The sequence below is a fragment of the Candidozyma duobushaemuli genome (assembly GCF_002926085.2).
Source record: "Candidozyma duobushaemuli strain B09383 chromosome Unknown C_B09383, whole genome shotgun sequence".
In the NCBI taxonomy this organism is placed as follows: Eukaryota; Fungi; Ascomycota; class Pichiomycetes; order Serinales; family Metschnikowiaceae; genus Candidozyma; species Candidozyma duobushaemuli.
In genome coordinates this window covers 855,599-876,689 of record NW_020289897.1, presented here as the reverse complement: position 1 = coordinate 876,689, position 21,091 = coordinate 855,599, and the positions used below count along the sequence as shown (strand labels likewise).

The window sequence follows — 21,091 nt, the reverse complement described above, 5'->3', positions numbered from 1 at the left end:
CATTTTGCAGCCATTCCTTGAAACCCTTCCTCTTCACAACCACCTACTTCACCAAACATGCCTGTTTTGTCCAGCCCAGTGAAAACAGAAAGCTCTCCACGGCCCTTCAGCCCCAGTAACAACCCGTTTCTTACTAAAAGCCCAGCTCCCTACTCGAGGCCCGTCAGCAAGAGACTCATTCCCAGACCTGACTTCGACGAGGTCTCTGCCAAGGTGGGATTGGTCTCTGCCAAGGTGGGATTGGCCTCTTTGCCTGTTCAGCATGAACGTATGTGCAACCGCAAAGGCGCAAAGTTCACGATGATATTGGCGGGTTGTAGCGGCACCGGTAAGTCTACATTCCTCAACACCCTCTTTGGTGTGCCCTTGGATGAACACAAAGAGGAAACGTCGTCGATCTTCTTCGACATCATGGAGCGCAAGTACGAGCTCACGGAGGGCAACTTTGACTTGCAACTCACTACGGTGGATGTTCCTGGCTTTGGCGCCAAAATGGATTACCAGTACTCCTGGATGCCCATTGTGAAGTACATCGACCACTACTTCAGGCGCTACATGCTCCAGGAAGAGCAACCAGACAGAAGCAAGCTCGAAGATAATAGAGTTCACGTGTGTCTCTACTTTATCCAGCCTTCGAACACCTCGCTTTCTGCCTTGGACTTGGAGTCCATGAAGGAGATCTCCAAGCGGGTCAACTTGATTCCCATCGTGGCCAGAAGCGACACCCTCAACAGAGACGAGCTCATGGAGTTCAAAAACACCATCAACAAGACCTTGGCGGCCTTCGACATTGGTGTGTGCAAGTTCATCTCTGACCAGGAGGTTATCGACAAGATCCACCTGGTTTCACCATATGCTGTTGTGGGTTCCAACGCCACTTTCGAGAACAGCGAAGGTAAGCTTGTCAGAGCTAGAAAATACCACTGGGGAATGGTCGAGATTGAAAATCCAGAGCACTGTGACTTTTTGGCTCTCAGAGAGATCCTCATTAGCGAGCATATGCTCGACTTGATTCAGTCCACAGAGGCACACTACAATGCCTACAGACGGTTGTGCTTGAGAGATCGTTTGGAGCGTGCTGCCGATAACGCATTTCGTCAACCTCCTTCCCTTGATGATGACGAAGACGGCTTGGCGTCTTATTTTCTCTACAAGAAGTCGCTGCCGTGGAGCACCATTATGTCCCAGGATGACGTGGACGCCGAGGATGCCCAATTGAGTAATGAAGTGAGGAAGAACTTGGAAGAGTATGTCAGAAAGACAGAGCTCGGTATCAAAGAGTGGAGACAGAGTCTTGTCAGGAAACAAGCCGAGTTCAATGAGGATTTGAAGAGCATCCACATTCGGATCAGCGAATTGCGGAATGAGTGTCACCGATTGAAAAACGGCTGTTCCAAAGAGTCGGATCACGATGCGGGAAGCCCACTCTTGAAAAATGAGTATTTGGGAGAGTAGCCCTAATAGCACTGTTTCGCAGCCACTGGTGTAGTAGTGTATGGAGTGTATTGAGGTGATGCTCTCGCTGGAAAATTTCTGATCTCTAGACATCTCTTTTTTTCAGGCTTTTCCCACAAGTTGGACATCCGCTTCTGGAGGATTGTTCAGGGATTCGTCTCAGAGGCTTGTCTCGACCAAAGGCATGGGCCAAAGCTAGCCCACCTGCCGTCCACTCTGCTGGCAGAGTGTAAACATGAGGTATGTTCATCTATTGGGCCACATCAGGATGAATCTTTTAATCAATGTATGTTTTTTCTGGCATCTCTAATGTTAGAGCTTCTGCTCAATGAATACAACCCTTGACAATTATCTGATGCCTTAGCAATGCTTTGGCGTGGCCTCCAACTTATTCTGGAGACAGCACTAACCAGCAGCGACTTCTTATGGCTCATAATTAATACACAACACAAATGAAAACCATGAATGTAGCAGTAAAATTGTAATTCTGTAGTCTTCCGGGCACGTTTGGCTCCATGAAATCATTGATCAACCTCTCAATGGTGTGCGCATAAAATTGTGAATCTTTGTTTCGTCTAACCCATGGATACCACCACACCCACCAATAACGGACCTGAGGAGGAGTTCAAGACGGTAGAAGCCCCTCAATCTAGTCCCCTCCTCCTCCTCCTGTAAGGGTGGTTAATCTCGTCCTAGACCACTTTGCATTCGTCAGAGGCATTGGTAACGTCAAAAGATGGTTCAACAAGGAGTACACTGACAGCATCCTAGAGGATAAGAGCGATACGAGGGTCATCCTCAACCTCTATATTCCCACCTACACTCTCCATGAATTCGAGTTTGCCAAGAAGGGAACTACCATCACCGCTTCCTACGCCAGAGATGCACTCAAGCTTATCGACCAGGTTCTTGATCAGGAGCAGTCCGTGCCTTCTTTTGGTCCAGAGGATGGAGAAGCTGCTCCTGAGGTACCCAAGTTCACATACAACTTGCTTCTTGAACAGCGTAATTCCAGCTATCCTTACTGGGACAAATGTCTCAAGTACCAGGTGCAACCGCCCAAGGTCAAGGACTTTCCATATCATAAAACGAAGCTTGCCAATACTGTCTTGGACGTCCTAAAGCACCAGATGCTGAAGAGGAGAAAAAGGAAGCGGAGGAGTTGGCGTCGGTGCCTCCTCGTTTGAAGCATTTGATCCGCTCCTGCGTTTACAAGAAGTACATTGACCCATTCCACCCGAGTTTGAGTACAACAATGGTGCTCAATGGAAGTTGGTTACTGAAGATGCCGTGACCAAGGTCTGGTTGACAAGCTTCGGTATTGACTGCTTGAACGTGAATGAGGCAGAACTTCTCATATTCAAGTCTGAGGATGTCACTGGGTTCAATCTTCAGGCACCAGGGGAGAACTTCAACTCGCAAAAAGACAGATATGACACTGTCGATCGGGGCATCTTGCATCAGTGGGTTGACACTACAAAATATGAATATCTGAGTGTTGGTGGTGATAGACGCAGAAAACCAAAAGATAAAAAGGCTAACGGCACCGAGAATGAAAGCAAAGCTCTTGGGCCCATTCATCCCGATGAGGTGAAGGAGGAGAAGTTCCACCAGATCAATTACGCTCCTCGCACCAGACCAGTTGGACGTAAGCTATACGTGCCAAAAAAGTGAGCCATACATGAGCATATAGGTAGGTACAATGGGACTACTCATGGTCTTTTGGCAAAGAAGCAACTATGCCCACCAAGATTCAAGTCTTGCTGCTTAATAGGGCCTTACGTTTGAGACAGCTCTCGAAGTCAAGTGGCCGGTTACTAAAGCTGTCGGTAAAGATGACAATGAACCTCTGTTGCATGTATCATTAATACAAGAAAGTTGTCCTGACTAACTAAATAAGTACTAAGAGTAAACATGGCATTTCTGGTAGGCATCGATTGTATTGAAGTAACCCATGTTGCTTGAGGGTAGAAAGGTCTTTCGCAGCCACTATTCTACAGTCTAAAGGTCGGTCCTCACCGGCTTGAAAAATACCGTTTTTCTTTGTTCTTAGCTTGTCCTTTGAGGTAATCCTTGGCAAAAAATTGACGTTTATGAATTTTTGTCATTTTTGGAAAATATATTTCGGTCCTTATCCAAGATATTTGAGTATTCTCTACACTAACTCCAATATGGTGCCAAAATGCGGAAATATTTAAGCACATGATTAAATAGTACGCAACAACGATTTTTTAGTGTTCATTTCTTGGAGACGATAGGGTACCGTGAAAATACGCCCCATGAAATCACTTTCCATTTTTCAAATCATATTTAGCATTTCTTTAGAAGTTCTACTTGTACTGGTTGGAAATCACCTGCACCCAGATGTCTTATCCAGCCTTGCCTCGCTTCACGAGCGGCGCACGACCAACAACAGAAAAAGTGAGGGTTGGTACAATACTAGTACTCGAGTTAAGCGTAACCGGTTATACTTCATCCATTGTTCCTCACCCCAGAATCTTGAAAAAGAGAGTTCTCAGGCTGAAGTATCATCGCCATGAACAGACAGCCTACTAGGGAGGAAATCCAGCGCTGCGTGCTGCGTTGGCACCAGCTAAAGAATCAGTATGGAGACCAGGCTCCGAATGTGCCTGAGTTCAACCAATTGCTGAAGATGATCCGGTTTTTCCAACAGCAGGCTATGCAGAGACACCAACAGCAGCAGCAACAACAACAGCAACAAAATGGCTTAAAGACCAACGCTCAGTTACAACAGGGCCAACTGCCTCATCAGAACCAGCTCAACTTCAACAATATGGGCCAGCCGGGCAGCATGGCCAACAACAGCAATGCCAACATGAACCAAATGAACATAAACCAGATGAGAGGAATGGCGAATGGTAATCCGATGTCTCAAAACATGCAAGGCGTCAACAACCAACCATACATGCAGATGCAAGGTATGGCACCAGGGTCCCGTGGCTCTGGCTCCGCGATGAACACGCCGGCAGTGGGCCACGCCAATGTACACCCCGGTGCTCAGATGTCAATGATGACTGGCCCTAATTCACACTCCCCTGCCACCCAGTCGCCTCACGCTGCTATGGCCAACACTCCTTCGATGGGCCAGCCTTCTGGACAAGGCATGGTGCAATCGGGAATTGGCGGTGCCTTACCGGGAAGTGCAGGTGGACCTGGCACCCAGGTTCAAGGTATGCCTGGCAACACCGGGCTCCCACTGGGCCCTGGCGGGAACTTGGGTCCTCAAATGGGCAATAATGCTGTACCTGCCACTTCTCCTGGCGAGGGTCCTTTCACACCACAGCAAATCCAGCTACTTAAACTGCAGCACCAGATGGTGAAGTTGTTATTTCGCCCATCAAACAACGGATTCCCACCCATTCCTCAAAACTTGGTTGACATGGCTAGCAACGAGAGACTCGCTTTCAATGGTGATCCATCTCAGCAGCAACAGCAGCAACAGCAGCAACAACAACAGCAGCCCCAGGTTCCAAATCAGCAGCAGCTTCACAATCAGCTCCGCAACCAACCCCCTATGAGCCATCCTCACCCAGCACAAAATAGACCTCAGCAGACCTCAGCACAACAACTGCCTGCGACAATTGGTGGTGCCGTTCCCGGCCTGGTGCCCTTCCACAGCCCCCAGCCTGGTATGCAGCAGCCTCCAACGCCTGGAAGCCGAAGAAGCACTCAGATACCTGCCCACAACCAGCCACCAACTCAGGTACCACTGGTGTCTAATACTCCCAAGCCAGGAAGTACACCACAAGATAAACTGGACCCTAGAAGAAAAGGAAAGAGATCTGGTGGTAGCACACCTCAAGTCTCACTGGCCCCACAACCCGCTGGCGCCGTTCCTATTCCACGCCAACCGGAGCCTCCCGTGCCTTTTGAAGAGCTTAATTCCAGCGAGGATCTTTCGAAGCAGCTCGTCGTGCCGATGAGCAAACCCAACCTTCAAGTGGATGCTTTCGAGATCACTGAAATTGCCGGGCACGCGAAAGACGACATTCCATTTAGCACGTTGTACACTGCTCAGAACAGAGTGAAATACCCATTTATAATGCCGAATGGAATCAACATGGATGAGATTGTTACGAATCGTGAATCTCACATAATGCTTCAAATCGACGCGCGTGCCACTCTGCTCCAAAAGAAGCTTGAGAACACCTCTGACGATATTGAGAAGCAAGACATATTGGTGGAATTGGGTGAGCTTGAACTTATACCTTACCAGAAGGAGATACGAGGAAAATTGCTTTCACAGCTTTGGTTCAGCAAGTCACTTCTTCCCAACTCTCACCCCAACTTCCTTGCCAAATTTGGCAGTTTGACTCTCGAAAATGTTGTTGCAACCGAGGAGTTGTATAAACAACAACTTAATTCATTGGTACAAGCTCAAAACAAAAAGCACCAGACACAGGTATCTAGAATTCTTGGATTTCATCAAAGCAACAGCGAGCGAATCGCCAACCGCAGAGAAAAGCTTGAGCGCCTTTCCATTAGAATCAATAGTTTGCATGCTCAAACCGCAAAGGAAGAGCAGAAGAAGGTCGAGAGGATGGCCAAGCAGCGTTTGCAAGCTTTGAAGCTGAACGATGAGGAGGCGTATTTGAAATTGTTGGATCACACCAAAGATACAAGAATTACCCACTTGTTGAACCAGACCAATCAATTTTTGGACAGTTTGGCCCAAGCAGTGCAGACGCAACAAAAGGCGACTCAAAAGCGGATAAAGCCCAGCGCCGAAGAGGAAGAAGCAGAGAAGGAGGATGGCGAAGAAGCCATGGAGGAAAAGAGAGAGAAGGTCGACTACTACCATGTTGCTCATCGCGTCAAGGAGGAGGTCAGTTCACAACCAAGCATTTTGGTGGGTGGTACTTTGAAGGAATACCAATTGAAGGGTTTGCAATGGATGGTGTCGTTGTACAATAATCACTTGAATGGTATTCTCGCCGATGAAATGGGTTTGGGTAAGACAATTCAAACAATTTCCTTGTTGACTTACTTGGTTGAGAAGAAGAATGTTCCTGGTCCATTCCTTGTCATTGTTCCACTTTCAACTTTGACCAACTGGAATCTCGAATTCGAAAAGTGGGCTCCAGCATTGAGAAAAATCACTTACAAGGGAACACCTGTGCAAAGAAAGGTATTGCAACATGATGTTAGACTGGGTAATTTCCAAGTTCTCTTGACGACATTTGAGTACATCATCAAAGACAAGAGTCTCTTATCCAAGACCAGATGGGTCCACATGATTATTGATGAAGGTCACAGAATGAAGAACGCAAACTCGAAGTTGTCCGAGACATTAACTCAAAATTACCACAGTGATTACAGATTGATTTTGACAGGAACTCCATTGCAGAATAATTTGCCAGAGCTTTGGGCCTTATTAAACTTTGTTCTTCCAAAGATCTTCAACTCTGTGAAATCTTTCGACGATTGGTTCAACACACCTTTTGCCAACACTGGTGGACAAGACAAGATCGAATTGAGCGAAGAAGAGACTCTTTTGGTCATCAGAAGATTGCATAAGGTATTGAGACCTTTCTTGTTGAGACGTCTTAAGAAGGATGTGGAGAAAGACTTGCCCAATAAGGTTGAAAAGGTTGTTAAGTGCAAGATGTCTTCCTTGCAATCCAAACTTTACAGAATGATGTTGAAGTACAATGCACTTTTTGCAGGTGAATCAGTCACTGGCCAGAGGCCCTCTACCATCAAGAACGCTAATAACCAACTCATGCAATTGAGAAAGATCTGCAACCATCCATTCGTTTATGAGGAGGTCGAGAATATCATCAATCCCAGATCGGAGACGAATGATATTATCTGGAGAGTAGCCGGAAAGTTTGAGCTTCTTGACAGAATCTTGCCCAAGTTCAAGCAAACAGGCCACAGAGTTTTGATATTCTTTCAGATGACTCAAATTATGGATATCATGGAGGATTTTTTGAGACTTCGAGAAATGAAGTATATGAGATTGGATGGTGCCACCAAGTCAGATGACAGAACTGAGTTGTTAAGATTGTTTAACGCCCCAAACTCCGAATATTTCTGTTTCTTGCTTTCCACAAGGGCTGGTGGTTTAGGTTTGAACTTGCAGAGTGCTGATACTGTTATCATTTTCGACTCTGATTGGAACCCTCACCAAGATTTACAAGCCCAAGACAGAGCTCATAGAATTGGTCAGAAGAACGAGGTGAGGATCTTGAGATTGGTTACCGAGGACTCTATTGAGGAAATGATATTGGAAAGGGCTGTTGCCAAGTTAGAAATCGACGGAAAGGTCATTCAAGCTGGTAAGTTCGATAACAAATCGACATCAGAGGAACAGGAGGCCTTGTTGCGTGCGCTTATGGAGAAGGAGGAAGAAAGACGACTGAAGGCAAACGAGGAAGACGACGACATGGATGACGATGAGATGAATCAGGTCATTGCAAGAAACGAAGAAGAACTTACTGTTTTTAGGGAGATTGATGAGCAAAGAGCTCTTGACTTGAAAAAATCTGGCTACCCAAGTCGCCTCTTCTCGGACCAAGAGCTTCCTGAGATCTACCAGAAAGATCCCGAGGTTTATTATAAGACCGACGAACAATTAATCGAGGAGTACGGAAGAGGAAACCGTGAGAGGAAATCGATGAGATATGACGATAACATGACCGAAGAAGAATGGCTCAAGAAAATCGATGGCTATGCATCTGACGAGTCTGATGATGACATCGTGCCTCGTAAAAAGGGCCGCCCAAGGAAGGATGATCGTAAAAGAGGTTTGGCTGATGGCGAGTCTGCTGCGAAGAGACCAAGATCATCGACACCTAGCAGCCGTACTAAAAAAGGAAAGATTGGCCGTCCTCGATTGAAGGGTGCTTCTAATAGAACAACACCTTCAATCGATCCTTTGGCGCCAGAGGATAGACAGACCTTGCAGACACGAATGGCAGACATATACTCTGCACTCATTGACCTCACTACAGACGACCGGAAGTTGAGTGACATGTTTTTGGTCAAGCCTTCCAAGAAGCTTTACCCAGACTACTACGTTTTGATTAAACACCCGCTCGCTCTCGATGCCGTCAAGAAGCGTATGAGCAATAAGACTTACACAGCCATCAGAGAGTTCCTCGAGGACATTCATTTGATCTTTAGCAACGCTAGGATCTACAATGAGGAGGGCTCGATTGTTTACCAAGACTCAGTTATGCTCGAGAATCTAGCAGTTGACAAGTTCAGGGAATTATTCTCCGATACTCCAGCAGAGGAGATCGAGAAGATCCTCGACTTCACAGAGTTTGATGAAACCAACAATCTCAAGCCGCTCGCCATCAGCGGTTCCGCTGTTAAGCAACCGATTAGTGCCAAGCCTGTCGAGAATCTTGAAGACATTGATTTGAAGCCCGAAACTCACGAGCCTCCTAAGATGGATCTGCCCACTAATATGTTTGATGATGCCCTCAAACCGGACGACCTTAATATCGATGACATCGGTGATCTTCTTCCGGCGAAGATAATGGTGATACCGATCGTTACTTCGATATACCCACTGACATGTAATATATTGGACATAATTCATAGATAAAAAGCGTCCCTGATAGTTCGTAATCATAGATCTGAGTACCTAGGCAACTCATCGTCAATGTGAGGATTGTTGATTGCATCGTTGATAGCGTCGTTAATTGCACTAGCGAAATCGTACATGCCACCGTCCTTGAAGGTAATCAGACCCTTGAAGTACTCGTTTTTGGGAAAACCGTCACATATACCATCTGGGGGCTGAAGAACATGAATTCCCAATAGTTTGCTCCGAAAAGAGCAGATTTAAGCGCATGTGTGAACTTCAATTTTGGAAGCTGATTGAAGTTGATGCAAAACGTCTCGATATCACCTCGAGAGGCGTTTCCGGCCGTCAAGTATATGAGTCTTTGGTTGGTCACATATACTTGTCCTTCGGAGGCGTTGATATTTATCTTCAATGGTGCCAGCTTTGCTTGCAGCGCCACCGCCAAGGCTTGTCGCCTAGCAGTAGTTTTGTATTTGATAATCTCTCCATCTTGAAGAACTGGTCCGTTTGTGGTGTGTTGAATTGTGTTCACTGACATTGTAGTAGTTGATAGTAAGTGCGATAAGACCTGCGTTGACCACAGTCCACTCGCCACTACGAGAATAAGGTGGAAACACCATAATAGTTAACAAATACCAATGAAAGCGATAATTGAGCTAGAAGTTGATCAAGTGTGTCATTTTGCATTTATTTGGTGAAATCTGGGGAAACCTCCTGCAAATAGTAGTGTAGTCTTAGTTCCCTCGATTTGCGATGAGGCACATCAGAGGATGTCAGTTCGTTCTTTCAACCCTGCATTGCAGGCACATTTTAAGGAATTTCCTCGTGCCCATTACCAGTATGGCTTTCGAAACGTCATTACACGTTCGGCTTGCCAACAGATCCTTGACAAACTCCGACTCAAGGAGAAGTACCCTAATTCAGAGGGCAGGCTAGATATCATAGACATATTCTCGGGTCATGGATTACTATCTACAATGATCAACTACGAATTGAAACCAAGGAATCATCTTGTGATTGACCACAGCAAGGAACCTTGCCAGGTTTGGCAGGATAGAATTGAGTATCTCAAGAAGCATACCCAGAACAGAGAGAACTTCATATTCTCACCACTTAGTGGCTATTTCTGGTCCACCTACGACAAGCTAATAACAGAGGATAAAATTGTCTCTCCATCATTCCAACCTAGATCAAAAATTCATGACGAGCTTTTAATAGTTGCAAACTTGACTTCATCGAAATATGGTGAACTGTTACTCGCTCAATGGCTCATGTGCGTTGGATTTCAAAATTGGCTTCAAAAGTATGGTCGAGTCAGGATGGTGATAACAGCGCCCGAAGAGACCGCCACGAAGTTTCTCGCAGGTCCACTGTACAAGAAGAGAAACAGGACAGCGATGAAAAGGGCGGTTCTCACCGATGCTCACTTGATTGCCGTGACCAAACCCCAAACAGTCAGATCTGCTGGATTTGGCTACGACCCTCGTTTGCTTATAAAAGATCAACCAGCCTTGCTACCCAGTTCCGCCGTTGCACCTTCTACGTCCCGCTTGGCGGTGTTGGAATTTGTACCCAAGGACATTGATTATATTGATACCCAAGAACTCTCGTATGTGACGCAAGCATTGGCCCTTAGGCTCAACACACTGGTCCTCGAAACCTTGTCGTTGATGGCCCCAGGGGCTGCGACTGATCTTGCACCACTTATACCGAGGGAAACACTTAAAAAAAATTTTAGGGAGATAACCGATGACGAAATTATGATAATATACAACGCGTATCATAATTGGGCCTTTAAACCGAAATTCGAAGAAACAATCGTGACAGAATTGGACGAACCCGAGCACTAAACCCATCAGTTGTCCTCCATAGACTCCTTGAACAAGGAACGGTTGTTCTTTGGCGTGTCGCTCATCTCAAAACTGCTGAAGTCAGTTGGAATACTTCTTCTGTCTTGGACTTTGGAGTCCTCAACATCATCAGGCTTCTCAGCAATTGCATTCTTTGGACCCAGTTCCTTTTTAGACAAACCAGATGCATTCGAGCCAGTTTGGCGCTCCAACTGGACTCCGTTAAAGTTGAACTCAGAACCATTCAGGGTTTGCTCAGAAGGGATGCTCGTGGAATTACCATAGTTCAGCTTGGTGCTTCTCAGATGTGTCAACGATCTGTACTTGATCAATGGTACGCTCTTCTCCAGGGCTTTCTCATCCGAACAACTGTATCTCAGCAGCAGTACATCTTGTGGAGAGCCCTTCACGATGTCCTCGTTTTTGGTTGGACTATCGCCTCCAGCATTTTCCGGCGTGTTCCTAGGCACTTCCCCATCGAGCTGTTCCGGTTGACCTGACGAAACCTCGTAACCTTGGTTATTCGAAATGGCAAATCTCCTTAATCTACCACCGCTGCTGAGCAGACTCTCCGATTTCTTTTCTCCAGATGAGGCAGAATTGATCATCTTGATTTCTGGTGCAAGCTTTGAGGCACTACCAAGAGTCAGATTACTGGCGGAGCGTTGAGGCGTCGCTTCATTTTGCATCTCTGTCGTTGAAAGCTTGGTGTGTAAGGTGTCTTGGTTACCCTCGCTCTGGTTATCCTTCTTTGGCTTCTTTTCTTTTCCCAAATCCCCGTAGCTGAATAAGAAAAGGATGGACGCCCCAATGATAAGTATATAGACAACAGTGGCAGCGGTGTTCGCAGCGAGAAGCAACAGCTTTGCAGTTGCATGAATGGAGATGCCAGAGAACATCATCGCTAAGTTCATGATGGCCATTAACGCAAGTGTTGTAGTGAATGCGATCCGTGTGATGTTGTTTTCCATCACAGCATGACACCCGAGTGCAACAATTGCCAAGGAGAAAGTGAGGATGAAGCCGAACCTGAAGCCTTTGTGTATAATCAACTTATCTGTCAAACTGTGCAGTGGATATCCTTTGTAGTCAAAGATATCGATGCCATCCCTCAAGAGAAGAGTCACATTTGCGTTTGACGGTTGATGATGAGAATACTCGACCAAGCTGTTGGCTTTCTTCAACTTCATCCCTCTTGTGGTTTGAAAGGTTGCTCCATCGACGCTTTCTAAAGATTTGGGATCTTCAGAAACTCCATGGCGGTAGGTGACCATGACTGAATTGTAGCCAACCTTGATCCTTGGCACGACAAAGACTAACCGAGAGTTTCCCTCCAAGTACTTGTCCAAGTGCTGGTAATAGATATCAGAAACAAGGTTGGTAAACTCATTCAGGGTGGAGTTGTTTTCTGAAATGCTGAGAAGATAACGGGGCACGTCAATAGGGCCAAACTCACAGTGGAGTAGAGGAAGACTGATAACGATACCAGCCATGATGGAGAGAATGGTGAGCATACAAACATGAGGCTGGAGCCAGCGAATTTTATCCTTGAAGTTGGATTTATCGAAATTGAACTTCATGGTGGAAAGAAGAGTGGTTGTTGTGATTCAGTTTTTGCAGCTACTCGCACGGTATTTATACGCGTCTGTTTCAGTGACCGAAAGACGTATATGAGAAACTTATAGAAAGCCAATCCGATCCTTAGTTGTCACCTGGAAGATCAGGTAGATTATTAAAAAGCTCAACCAACTTTGAGCTGTTGAAGATGTGCTCACCAGGGGGCCCGAAGTATCCAGCATTGGGCAACACCTGGAGAAGGCTATATATGGTGTTTCCGACAAAACCAAACTGGTTCTCTGGTTGGCCAACCTGAGAGCTGTTGATCTGTCCCTGGCCAACGATGGAGCTGTTACCGGCGCTACCAGACACAGATTCAGGTGAGTAGTTGTCCTCAGATGCGGACAACTTCCGACGCTTCCTTCCTTTGCGGGACTTTTTAGTTTGTTCCTCTTCCTCTTCGTCCTCAGAGTCCAGCTTCAACTCAGCACACAAATCGTACTTGGCAATGGCATCCAACGCGGACCCTCTGTAACGATCGATGAACAAACTCAACTCGTCATCATCAGGGAACAAGTGCAAGTAACGACTTTCAAGGGCGCAAACGGTATCAAGATCGAGATAGTTGTAAGCGAATCGTATATACCTTTTGATGATGCGCTTCATAGCCGTCTGGCTCTTTTTGAGCCTGACAGTTCGTTTCTTCTGATCTAGTATGTTGCCCTTCGTGAGCTGGATGGACTCCAGGTCCTCAGATATCTGCTGCTGTAGGTTCGTGAGAGCCATCTCAAAGACCACTTTGATACTTTCAATGGAGTTGGTGAGGATCAAGTAATCCAAGTAGGCATAGAGAAAGTCTCCATCCAGGCTAAAGTTTTTCATTGCCAAGTCAAACACTCTGTCAGCGATCTTTTTGTTATCGGAGTAGTACTCTGTCAAAGCATTCTCAACGTAGAACTCGTAGCCAAGGTCCTCGAAGTTCTTTCTTCGCTTGAACACAGCACGGACCTCCTTAATACCTTGTGTTCTTTTACTCAAGGCCATCAAATTTATATACGCTAAAGTGACGGATCTGCTCAGATCATCGAGTTTTGATTCGAGGTCGAGAATCTCGAGCGCCTCACTTTCAGAAAGCTTCACTTCAACATGACCGTTGTCAATCATATCATCATCACTATCATCCCCTTTTTGAGTTTGCTGACCATTCAACGCTCTCTCCTTGACTTTAGCGTTCAATGTATCAAGACTCTGTTTGAGCGTGTCGTGGTGCTTGGAGAGATGTGTGATGAGGTTGCTTAATACTTCGGCGGCTTTATCGTGAGAGCTGTCCTTTTCGAGAAGCTCACTGAGTTGGAAAGCGACAAGGAAGCTTCCAGGATTCAACTTGAAGCCTTCTGTCATCAACTCTATGCATCTTTGTCTGTTTGCTTCTTCGCTCTCAGATAACATGTACCTGTTGAAACGAAACCACACTTCAGGCACAAATGGAAGCGTGTAAGTAGCTTGCTTGAACACATATTCCACTCTTTGGCGTACCTCATGGTCTCTCAAGTTGAGATGGTTCTTCTTCTCCAATTCCAACCATCTGAACCAGAGATCTATCTGTGCGGCTAAGACGCCGTTGTTGTCGTCTTGTAGAGTCATCGGTATGGTTCTTCTTCTCAACAGGCCCTTGGTAGCATTTTTGTATTCTGTATTCCATGAACGTGCCTCCATATATGATGTAGAGAGATCAGCAATAAACTTACTGGCGCTGTTCGGCGTTGAAACGTCGTTTTCCCATTTTGTGTATTCGGCCCAGGTAGATTCAATCTTGGCGACAGGAATAACAAGGCATCTTTTGTACAAGCGACGGATGAGGTCGGTTTTTTGTTGTTGTTCCCACGATGAGGAAGGTGTCCACGATTTGAAGAAGTCGAGATAGTCCTTCCACAACTCAGCACTATCGACATCAATCCCGACCTTGTTGACAGCGAAGTCAAAGGCCGAAAGAACTGTGGTTCTTGCCTTTTCGCCACCTGTGATGACATCGTTGACTCGACGAACATATGAGACATATGTTCTACAAAGATCCACATCGTTGGTGATGGGAAGACACTTGGCAAAGATCTGTTCGACATTGTTGAATTGTCCCCTATTAAGCTCAAAATTAACGTAGTTATTCCATTGGCGAGCATCAAAACGGAATATCGTGAAGTACTTGTCAAAAGTGGCTCTCACCTGTTCTTCCTTGTCTTTAGACACAACCTGCTCTATCAACTGAGCCCACTTCTTATAATCTAGAGGGTTCTGTTCCACGGCATCTTCAAGGCTACCGATCACGTCCAACAGTAATCGCTCTTTTTTCCCAGACATACCTCGTTGATTTGTGGATGAGGTATGTGGTAGATGAGAATGCCCAGTAGTTTTTCGTGCGCATCAACATCAAGTACTAACAACCAGTGATGATATTAGAGCTCCATGTTTGGGGCGACAAGGAAATCTCAATCATAGAGCCCGAGTGTATTGCAGCGGCATGGCTACTAAGCATTCACTTGGTTCCTCAAAAGGTCCAATTCAAAATTGTGAAATCGAACAATACAAACCTAGCGGAGTCAGAGAGGTTGCCGCTTCTAATAGCACCATGGGCAAGCTCTTACCGTAAGGTCGAGGGATTCACTGATATTGCTGACTACATCTCAACTCAATATCCGCTTGATTCAACGAAGTTTGTGCCAGACGGGAAGCTCACTTCCAAGGACCAACTAGTCAACTCATGTCTCCAAAGCTACATCAAGAAATCATTGCACAACGTGCACCAGTACAACTTGTACGTGAACACGAAAAACTACGAAAACTATACCAGAAAGTTGTTTCTGCGCTATCTTCCATTCCCCATGATGTATAATCAACCGTTGAAGTTCCACCGGGACGCTTGCGAGCAGGTCAAGCTCATTGGGCTTGGAAACAACAAAACCAGCTTTTTCAGTTTCGGCGGTGGCGATGAAGATGATGTTGGCGACACCGAGTTGGTCAATGACGACGAAGAAGAGTCGACAGAGGTGCCGATCAGTGCGTTGCACGAGAAAGTGCTTCTCGCTAAATCCAAAGACAAGTCACTCATGAGAGAAGCTAGAAACTCTTTCAAATGCATTGCTCTTTTCCACAGCTACATAAAGCATACTATCAAGCTTTTCGAGGAATTGAATCCGTCGCTGCCTGTGGAATATGCCCACCTTTTCAAGGCTAAGAAAGTCTCATCATCTGAGCTTCTTCTATATGCCTACATCTATGCCATTACGTTCAGCGAATTACCTGATCAAAGCATTGCTGAACACATGAAAGCAGAGTTCCCAGCGTTTTCAACTTTTGCAACCACAATCACCACAGCCCTTCAAGGCAATATAAAGGCGGAGCACACCAGAGAAGCTAAGGGGAACGAAGTGCCATCTTTATGGAACGAAGTTGGGTCGTTCGTGGGTCTCATTCTGTACAAGGAGCCCAACTAATTTGGCGACAGCGTTTCAGAGAAATAAAGAGATGATGCAAGAGAAGCATATAGAGGGACTGCCAATCGGTCCGCCAAAAGACATCGGATAATCCAAGCAAGAGATTGCAGTTTCCACGTCGGAAGGAAAGCGCGGTTTTTCATTTCCCGGCCATGGTCAATTCAATACCTTGTCTGCTAATTGGGGTTACCCGAACCCGAGGCAGTTGCGAAAAAAAAAAAGCGAGGTCTGAAAATATCACGGAACAAATATTTTTACCCTGTAAATATACACATTCACAGAAACTTCTGTAGAGTCGGGCAACCTCAGCATAGTTTCGTGTTATCCAATCTATGGATAGAACGATGGAATTTATTTGCCCTAGAGAAATTTGGCCACACCGGCAGGGCATCAATGACTTTTTCATAGTCTGCGAGCTTTCCTGTCCTCCCGGGCGCCAAACAGTTTTTTTTTTTTTATGAATTGTAGTAGGCGTATCAACTTGTTGTTGGATCTTTATTTCTATGTTTCTCTTTTGGGACGGTCATGAATTCGTCTTCCTCTGAGTGATAGATCCTACGGTATACCCGGAGAAATCGCGCTCGAACAATAATACTACTCATCGGACTACTGTCATGAGAATCATCAAGTTAGCCGTCGCCTTATCAGTGGCTTGCTATACTCATGCTGCCGCTGTAAAGCATGTGGATGCTCAGATCACAGATGCTCCCGTTCTAGAAAAGAGAGCCAAGGATGTTATCATCAACAAGGACTACCAGAAGATGGAGTCTTTGAAGATGTATGGAGAGGCCTCCGAAGCGCCACCAAAGCCTTGGCTCAGGACTATCTACTCCACTCAAGTGGAAATCGTTACCCCTACAGTCATTGGCGGCGTGACATTCAGCGCAGAGCCTCCACTTGAAACCAACGGCTTGGAGCCTTGGATCTCGTTGGACAAGAACGGCCGTCCAAAGACAATTAAGCCTCAGATCAAGGGTGGTAACACTAAGAATCCACTGCCAACCTACGGAACGTATTTCGGGACTCCAGTGACCAAAACGTACAACAAGGAGGAGTTGAAGGCTCACAACATGGCAGAAGACGAGGTCTTTGAGCATGTCGTGTGGGAGAAGGAGGACACAACCTACCACGACTTAAATCCAATCATCAGATGTACCCCCAAACTCTATAAGAACAAGGGAGTGGCCAAGAACATTTCACCTGAGCCCTTCTGCTTCCCAAGAGACGATGCCGTCTGGCACGTTGACAAGACATACTTTGTGACATGGTACTACCCATTCTTTGACGAGGACGTGTCCAAGGTCAAGGTGCACTTGTCGTACGTGAAGGTGTCCGCCCGTCAAAAGGGTATGAAGAGAGGCCTTGAAATGCTTGAGAACGGCATAGAAAAGGTGAAGCGCAATTTCAAGAGATCTCAAGTCATCGAAAAGGGTGGCACTATTGCCCAGAAGTCGTTCTTCACTTCGGACTGGCTTGACAAGGATGTTGGTATCTTCCCAGTCACTGTCGACAAGGAGTGGCTCGGTGAAGAATGGAGCAGAAAGGCATTGATCTCTATCCAACCAGACAATGTGGGTGATGATGAATTCGATCACTTGGAGAACTCTATCGTGGTCGAACTTGCCTACGCAACCAAGGTCGGGAAGGGCCACAATCTCGATCTCAAGAAGCAACAGGAGAAGGACCGTTTGAAGGCACTTTACGGCGATGACTACGAAGTTGTGGAGGGTATTGATTACGAGAAGTACATTATTATCATTACCATCCCAACATGTGTGGTGATCGCTGTTCTAGGCATGTACCTTTTCATCTGGATCAACAAGAAGCACACGGATTTGTCCTTCCTCAAAAACGTCAAGTTCAAGAAGAAGAAGAGAAGCAGAATGCCCTTCGCTAAGAAGAACGAGAACAAGTACAGCGAGTTGCCCCAGTGGGAGGGTCCAAAGGCCGATTAGACGGCATCTCGTCGACCGGGGTTTTCGCAACTTTCCCACAGCATAAGCGATCAGCCCCCACGCATACTCATACGAATTTGGATAATATACGCTTTCTTTTGCTTTTGGCGGACAAGGCCTTGTCAGCCCGTCCTCCCCTCTTTTCTATCAATCTCGAGCCCTTTGTCTCATGTCCTTCTTCTATGTATTCCATCAGGTGGTTATCCTAGTGCAGGCATACCGCAGTGGTTACTGCCGCCACTTGAAGCCATACAACATTTCTTACTAGCATACCCCCTTTTTTCCTTTGCAACAGCACACTCAAACACGACCGTTGATGCTTGATTTTATGAAAAGCTTCAACCAGGGTTGGTATCTCACCACTCTCCTGTCGATTTTGTGTGCCCTGGGCACGTTTATCATTTTTCTTGATGATATATATGATTTATTGTTCCCCAGGTGGTTCACCAGACGTTTCCCCTTCCAGTTGAAGGAAAACTATCTGTTCATGAACGGGTCTCTAGCCTTCAGTTCTGGATGCTTGCTTTTCACCGCATTGTATAGGCTTTTGCCCGAGGCGATGGAGAACCTCATCCCAACGGATGACTCGAGTGATGTGTCGCAGAAAGAGATCAACACGGTCTTGATCACGTCATTTGTTGCTGGAATTGCTGCCTGCTACATTTTCAATCAAATACTACACCTCATCACTGCGGAATCGGTCGTTCATTGTTCCCACGATGGTGAGGACAAGATCGAGACGCTCCCATACTCCGAGCTCGTGTCACGCCGAGACAGCCATGATCACGGACACAGTCACGGTCATACCGACCTCGAGGAACAACATGATACCCATAGTCATAGTCATGGCCACCACGAGGTGAGCCAAGCAGATGTCTCTGAGTTGGGACCCGCTACCGCTGAAGAGTTAGAGAGCGCTCCACTTTTAGGCCACCGCAAGTCTCAGGGTCTTCTCCACTACTTTGCCCAGACAGAGCAAGACGATCAGTTGCTCGGAGAATGTAAGGGTTACACTTCGGCGGAGCTCTGTCTCCACGATCATGGAAAGACCAAGCCACACTTCTGCGAGATTCCTACAATCCGCAAGAACGAAGGAGAGGAGAGTCTGGCGCTGGCGCTGGGGCAATCTGAAGAGGACCACCATCATGATCAGCATGTCCACCACCATAACCATCACCATGACCACGAACACGAGCACAATCATAACCATAGCTTATCATTTGCAAGATCTGCGCTGGAGGTTCATTCCCAGCACGGTCGTTCCGAGCATCACCATCACCACGTCAATTCACCCCTTTCTCGTCTCATGCTCATTGGTGTCCAAACAATTCTCGCCATCACTTTGCATAAATTCCCTGAGGGATTTATCACTTACATCACCTCCGAAACAGACCCGGAGCTTGGTGTTTCCATTTTCCTCAGTCTTTTGATTCACAATTTCACCGAGGGCTTCTCGATGTGTTTGCCATTGTATTACTCATTTGCATCTGGCAAAGCTCGTTGGGCTAAGGTCAAGGCAGTCAGCATCAGTGCTATCTTGGGTGGTCTTTCGCAGCCACTCGGTGCACTTGGTGGTTTCATTTTTTTGAGGGCCAATCATGCTGGCAACTCTGAAATCGACATTGACAAGCTCAATTTCATTTTTGGCATTACAATGGCCATTACATCGGGTTTTCTTTCGGTGATCGCCTTATCTATGTATGGCTCGGCCGTGTCCTTCAGTGGGTCGCCCAACTTTGTGATGATTTGGTGCATAATAGGTATGTGTATAATAGGCGGTCTGTCGCTCATTTTGGCCAGCGACTAATCATAATTTACATAGACTACGTTGATATTCGTTATTTGTTCTACTTACCCAAATTGAAATGTATGCTGGTTGCGATAAGCCTGTCATAGGCCACTGGTGCGCGCACACATATCCAATTTCTTTTTCTTTCGGTCCCTCAGAAAAAAAAAAAAAACCACCTCCTAATCACTTTATTAACCCCGACTTTTTCGATTTTGCTAGTTTGAATGGGTCTCATTCTTTAGTATCTACAAGAAACACAACTTAGAATATGATGGCTCACGAAACACCGTTAGATCTACCTAAGGGCCACGCGGTCCCAAAGTCGTCCAAAGGAAAGAACGCTGGCTCAAGAAAGTTGCCCAACGGCGCCAAACCGGATTTTGGACCTGGAGGCGAAAAGAGCGAGAAGACTGGTCAGCAGAATAAGCAGAAGAAGGCGCCTTCACTTCCAAATGGAGAGAAACCTAACTTCCACAACGACAAACTGGAGAAGCAGAACAAGAACGCGAAGAAGAAGGACAAGAAGGAGCAGGCTAAGCCAGTTGAGAGCGATAAGAAAGCAAAGGCTAAGAAGAGCCAGAAAGAAGAAGGTTACGCTGGGTCGTCCTTCCACTCCTCTCCTGAAGCTTTGGCGTTGCCTAAACCTTCCTTCAAGACGTCTCCCAAATCTAGAGCCACTGATGCAACTCCCGTCCAGAATGCTCCACCTATGTCGAATGGCCAACAAAGTGGTCCATGTGCGCAGTATGGCCAGCCTATCCAGGGCCCCGTTCGTCAATCTCCTATGCAACAGATGCCTCAAAGACCAATGGCGATGAATGGTCAGTTTATTTACCAGGGTATGCCTCCTCAAGGACCTCCCCAGTTTCCGGTAGTTTCCCACCCTCAGGCTGCTCCTTCAGGACCTTATCAGCCTGGCTTTAACTACACAGTCAATCCTCAGGGCTTTATCAACTACCAGTACCCTCCAGGCGCTGTTCCACCTCAACACCTTGGTGTCAGCCCATTCAATTACCAACCTCAATATCAACCACAGCCTCAAATGGCCCCAGGCAACAACCCTAACGGCGGCCAACCCCAGGCGGGACACAAGATTACGTTTAATGAGTTGATGGGCTCCTCAAAGTAAGAGGCTGTCCGAATGTATCATTCTTGTTTGTTTTTGTGCTTGTTTTCATGATCATTACCGCTTTCATGTCGCTCTCTGTCACGAGGCCCCCGTTACGTTGTATCATACATGGCCTCCGGGAGCGGATCTAACGCTTACGACTTCAAGAGCACGTTTATGGGGTTGTGGGAGACCTCTTTTTTGTCTTCCTTTTTTCCCCTCTATTTTAGCTCTTCATTTTTTTTTTTTTTTTTTACTTTTTTTTTTGCCGTTACAATAAAGTTTGACGTGTATATGCTGACGAATGCAAGGGTAGCAACGCCGCATG

At 46.3% G+C, this 21,091-nt stretch overlaps 11 protein-coding genes across 11 annotated transcripts; 8 read left to right on the top strand and 3 right to left on the bottom strand. All coding sequences in view use genetic code 12, as the record gives it.

The window, feature by feature from the left end:
* Positions 1 to 57: 57 nt before the first annotated feature.
* On the top strand, positions 58 to 1,455 carry SPR3 (septin; the record flags this gene model as incomplete). The annotated part of the gene is made up of 1 exon (XM_025481764.1): positions 58 to 1,455. One exon carries the CDS (start codon positions 58 to 60, stop codon positions 1,453 to 1,455), a length of 1,398 nt encoding a protein of 465 aa, XP_025336382.1.
* A 582-nt stretch (positions 1,456 to 2,037) lies between these two features.
* Positions 2,038 to 3,129, top strand: CXQ87_003281 (uncharacterized protein; the record flags this gene model as incomplete). Its single annotated transcript, XM_025481763.1, has 4 exons — positions 2,038 to 2,088; positions 2,109 to 2,570; positions 2,597 to 2,662; positions 2,698 to 3,129. 4 exons carry the CDS (start codon positions 2,038 to 2,040, stop codon positions 3,127 to 3,129), a joined length of 1,011 nt encoding a protein of 336 aa, XP_025336381.1.
* Positions 3,130 to 3,991: 862 nt separating this feature from the next.
* On the top strand, positions 3,992 to 9,009 carry SNF2 (SWI/SNF catalytic subunit; the record flags this gene model as incomplete). Its single annotated transcript, XM_025481762.1, has 2 exons — positions 3,992 to 8,942; positions 8,963 to 9,009. 2 exons carry the CDS (start codon positions 3,992 to 3,994, stop codon positions 9,007 to 9,009), a joined length of 4,998 nt encoding a protein of 1,665 aa, XP_025336380.1.
* A 48-nt stretch (positions 9,010 to 9,057) lies between these two features.
* On the bottom strand, positions 9,058 to 9,554 carry CXQ87_003279 (uncharacterized protein; the record flags this gene model as incomplete). The annotated part of the gene is made up of 2 exons (XM_025481761.1): positions 9,058 to 9,189; positions 9,213 to 9,554. 2 exons carry the CDS (start codon positions 9,552 to 9,554, stop codon positions 9,058 to 9,060), a joined length of 474 nt encoding a protein of 157 aa, XP_025336379.1.
* A 232-nt stretch (positions 9,555 to 9,786) lies between these two features.
* CXQ87_003278 (RNA polymerase specificity factor) lies at positions 9,787 to 10,709 on the top strand (the record flags this gene model as incomplete). The annotated part of the gene is made up of 2 exons (XM_025481760.1): positions 9,787 to 10,629; positions 10,653 to 10,709. The coding sequence occupies 2 exons, from the start codon at positions 9,787 to 9,789 to the stop codon at positions 10,707 to 10,709; spliced, it is 900 nt and encodes a 299-aa protein (XP_025336378.1).
* Positions 10,710 to 10,871: 162 nt separating this feature from the next.
* Positions 10,872 to 12,446, bottom strand: CXQ87_003277 (uncharacterized protein; the record flags this gene model as incomplete). The annotated part of the gene is made up of 1 exon (XM_025481759.1): positions 10,872 to 12,446. One exon carries the CDS (start codon positions 12,444 to 12,446, stop codon positions 10,872 to 10,874), a length of 1,575 nt encoding a protein of 524 aa, XP_025336377.1.
* A 121-nt stretch (positions 12,447 to 12,567) lies between these two features.
* Positions 12,568 to 14,778, bottom strand: CXQ87_003276 (cleavage polyadenylation factor subunit; the record flags this gene model as incomplete). The annotated part of the gene is made up of 1 exon (XM_025481758.1): positions 12,568 to 14,778. The coding sequence occupies one exon, from the start codon at positions 14,776 to 14,778 to the stop codon at positions 12,568 to 12,570; it is 2,211 nt and encodes a 736-aa protein (XP_025336376.1).
* An 89-nt stretch (positions 14,779 to 14,867) lies between these two features.
* SAM37 (SAM complex subunit) lies at positions 14,868 to 15,911 on the top strand (the record flags this gene model as incomplete). Its single annotated transcript, XM_025481757.1, has 1 exon — positions 14,868 to 15,911. The coding sequence occupies one exon, from the start codon at positions 14,868 to 14,870 to the stop codon at positions 15,909 to 15,911; it is 1,044 nt and encodes a 347-aa protein (XP_025336375.1).
* Positions 15,912 to 16,525: 614 nt separating this feature from the next.
* CXQ87_003274 (uncharacterized protein) lies at positions 16,526 to 17,866 on the top strand (the record flags this gene model as incomplete). The annotated part of the gene is made up of 1 exon (XM_025481756.1): positions 16,526 to 17,866. The coding sequence occupies one exon, from the start codon at positions 16,526 to 16,528 to the stop codon at positions 17,864 to 17,866; it is 1,341 nt and encodes a 446-aa protein (XP_025336374.1).
* Positions 17,867 to 18,353: 487 nt separating this feature from the next.
* Positions 18,354 to 19,673, top strand: CXQ87_003273 (Zn(2+) transporter; the record flags this gene model as incomplete). The annotated part of the gene is made up of 1 exon (XM_025481755.1): positions 18,354 to 19,673. The coding sequence occupies one exon, from the start codon at positions 18,354 to 18,356 to the stop codon at positions 19,671 to 19,673; it is 1,320 nt and encodes a 439-aa protein (XP_025336373.1).
* Positions 19,674 to 19,926: 253 nt separating this feature from the next.
* On the top strand, positions 19,927 to 20,784 carry CXQ87_003272 (uncharacterized protein; the record flags this gene model as incomplete). The annotated part of the gene is made up of 1 exon (XM_025481754.1): positions 19,927 to 20,784. The coding sequence occupies one exon, from the start codon at positions 19,927 to 19,929 to the stop codon at positions 20,782 to 20,784; it is 858 nt and encodes a 285-aa protein (XP_025336372.1).
* Between the last annotated feature and the right edge of the window lie 307 nt (positions 20,785 to 21,091).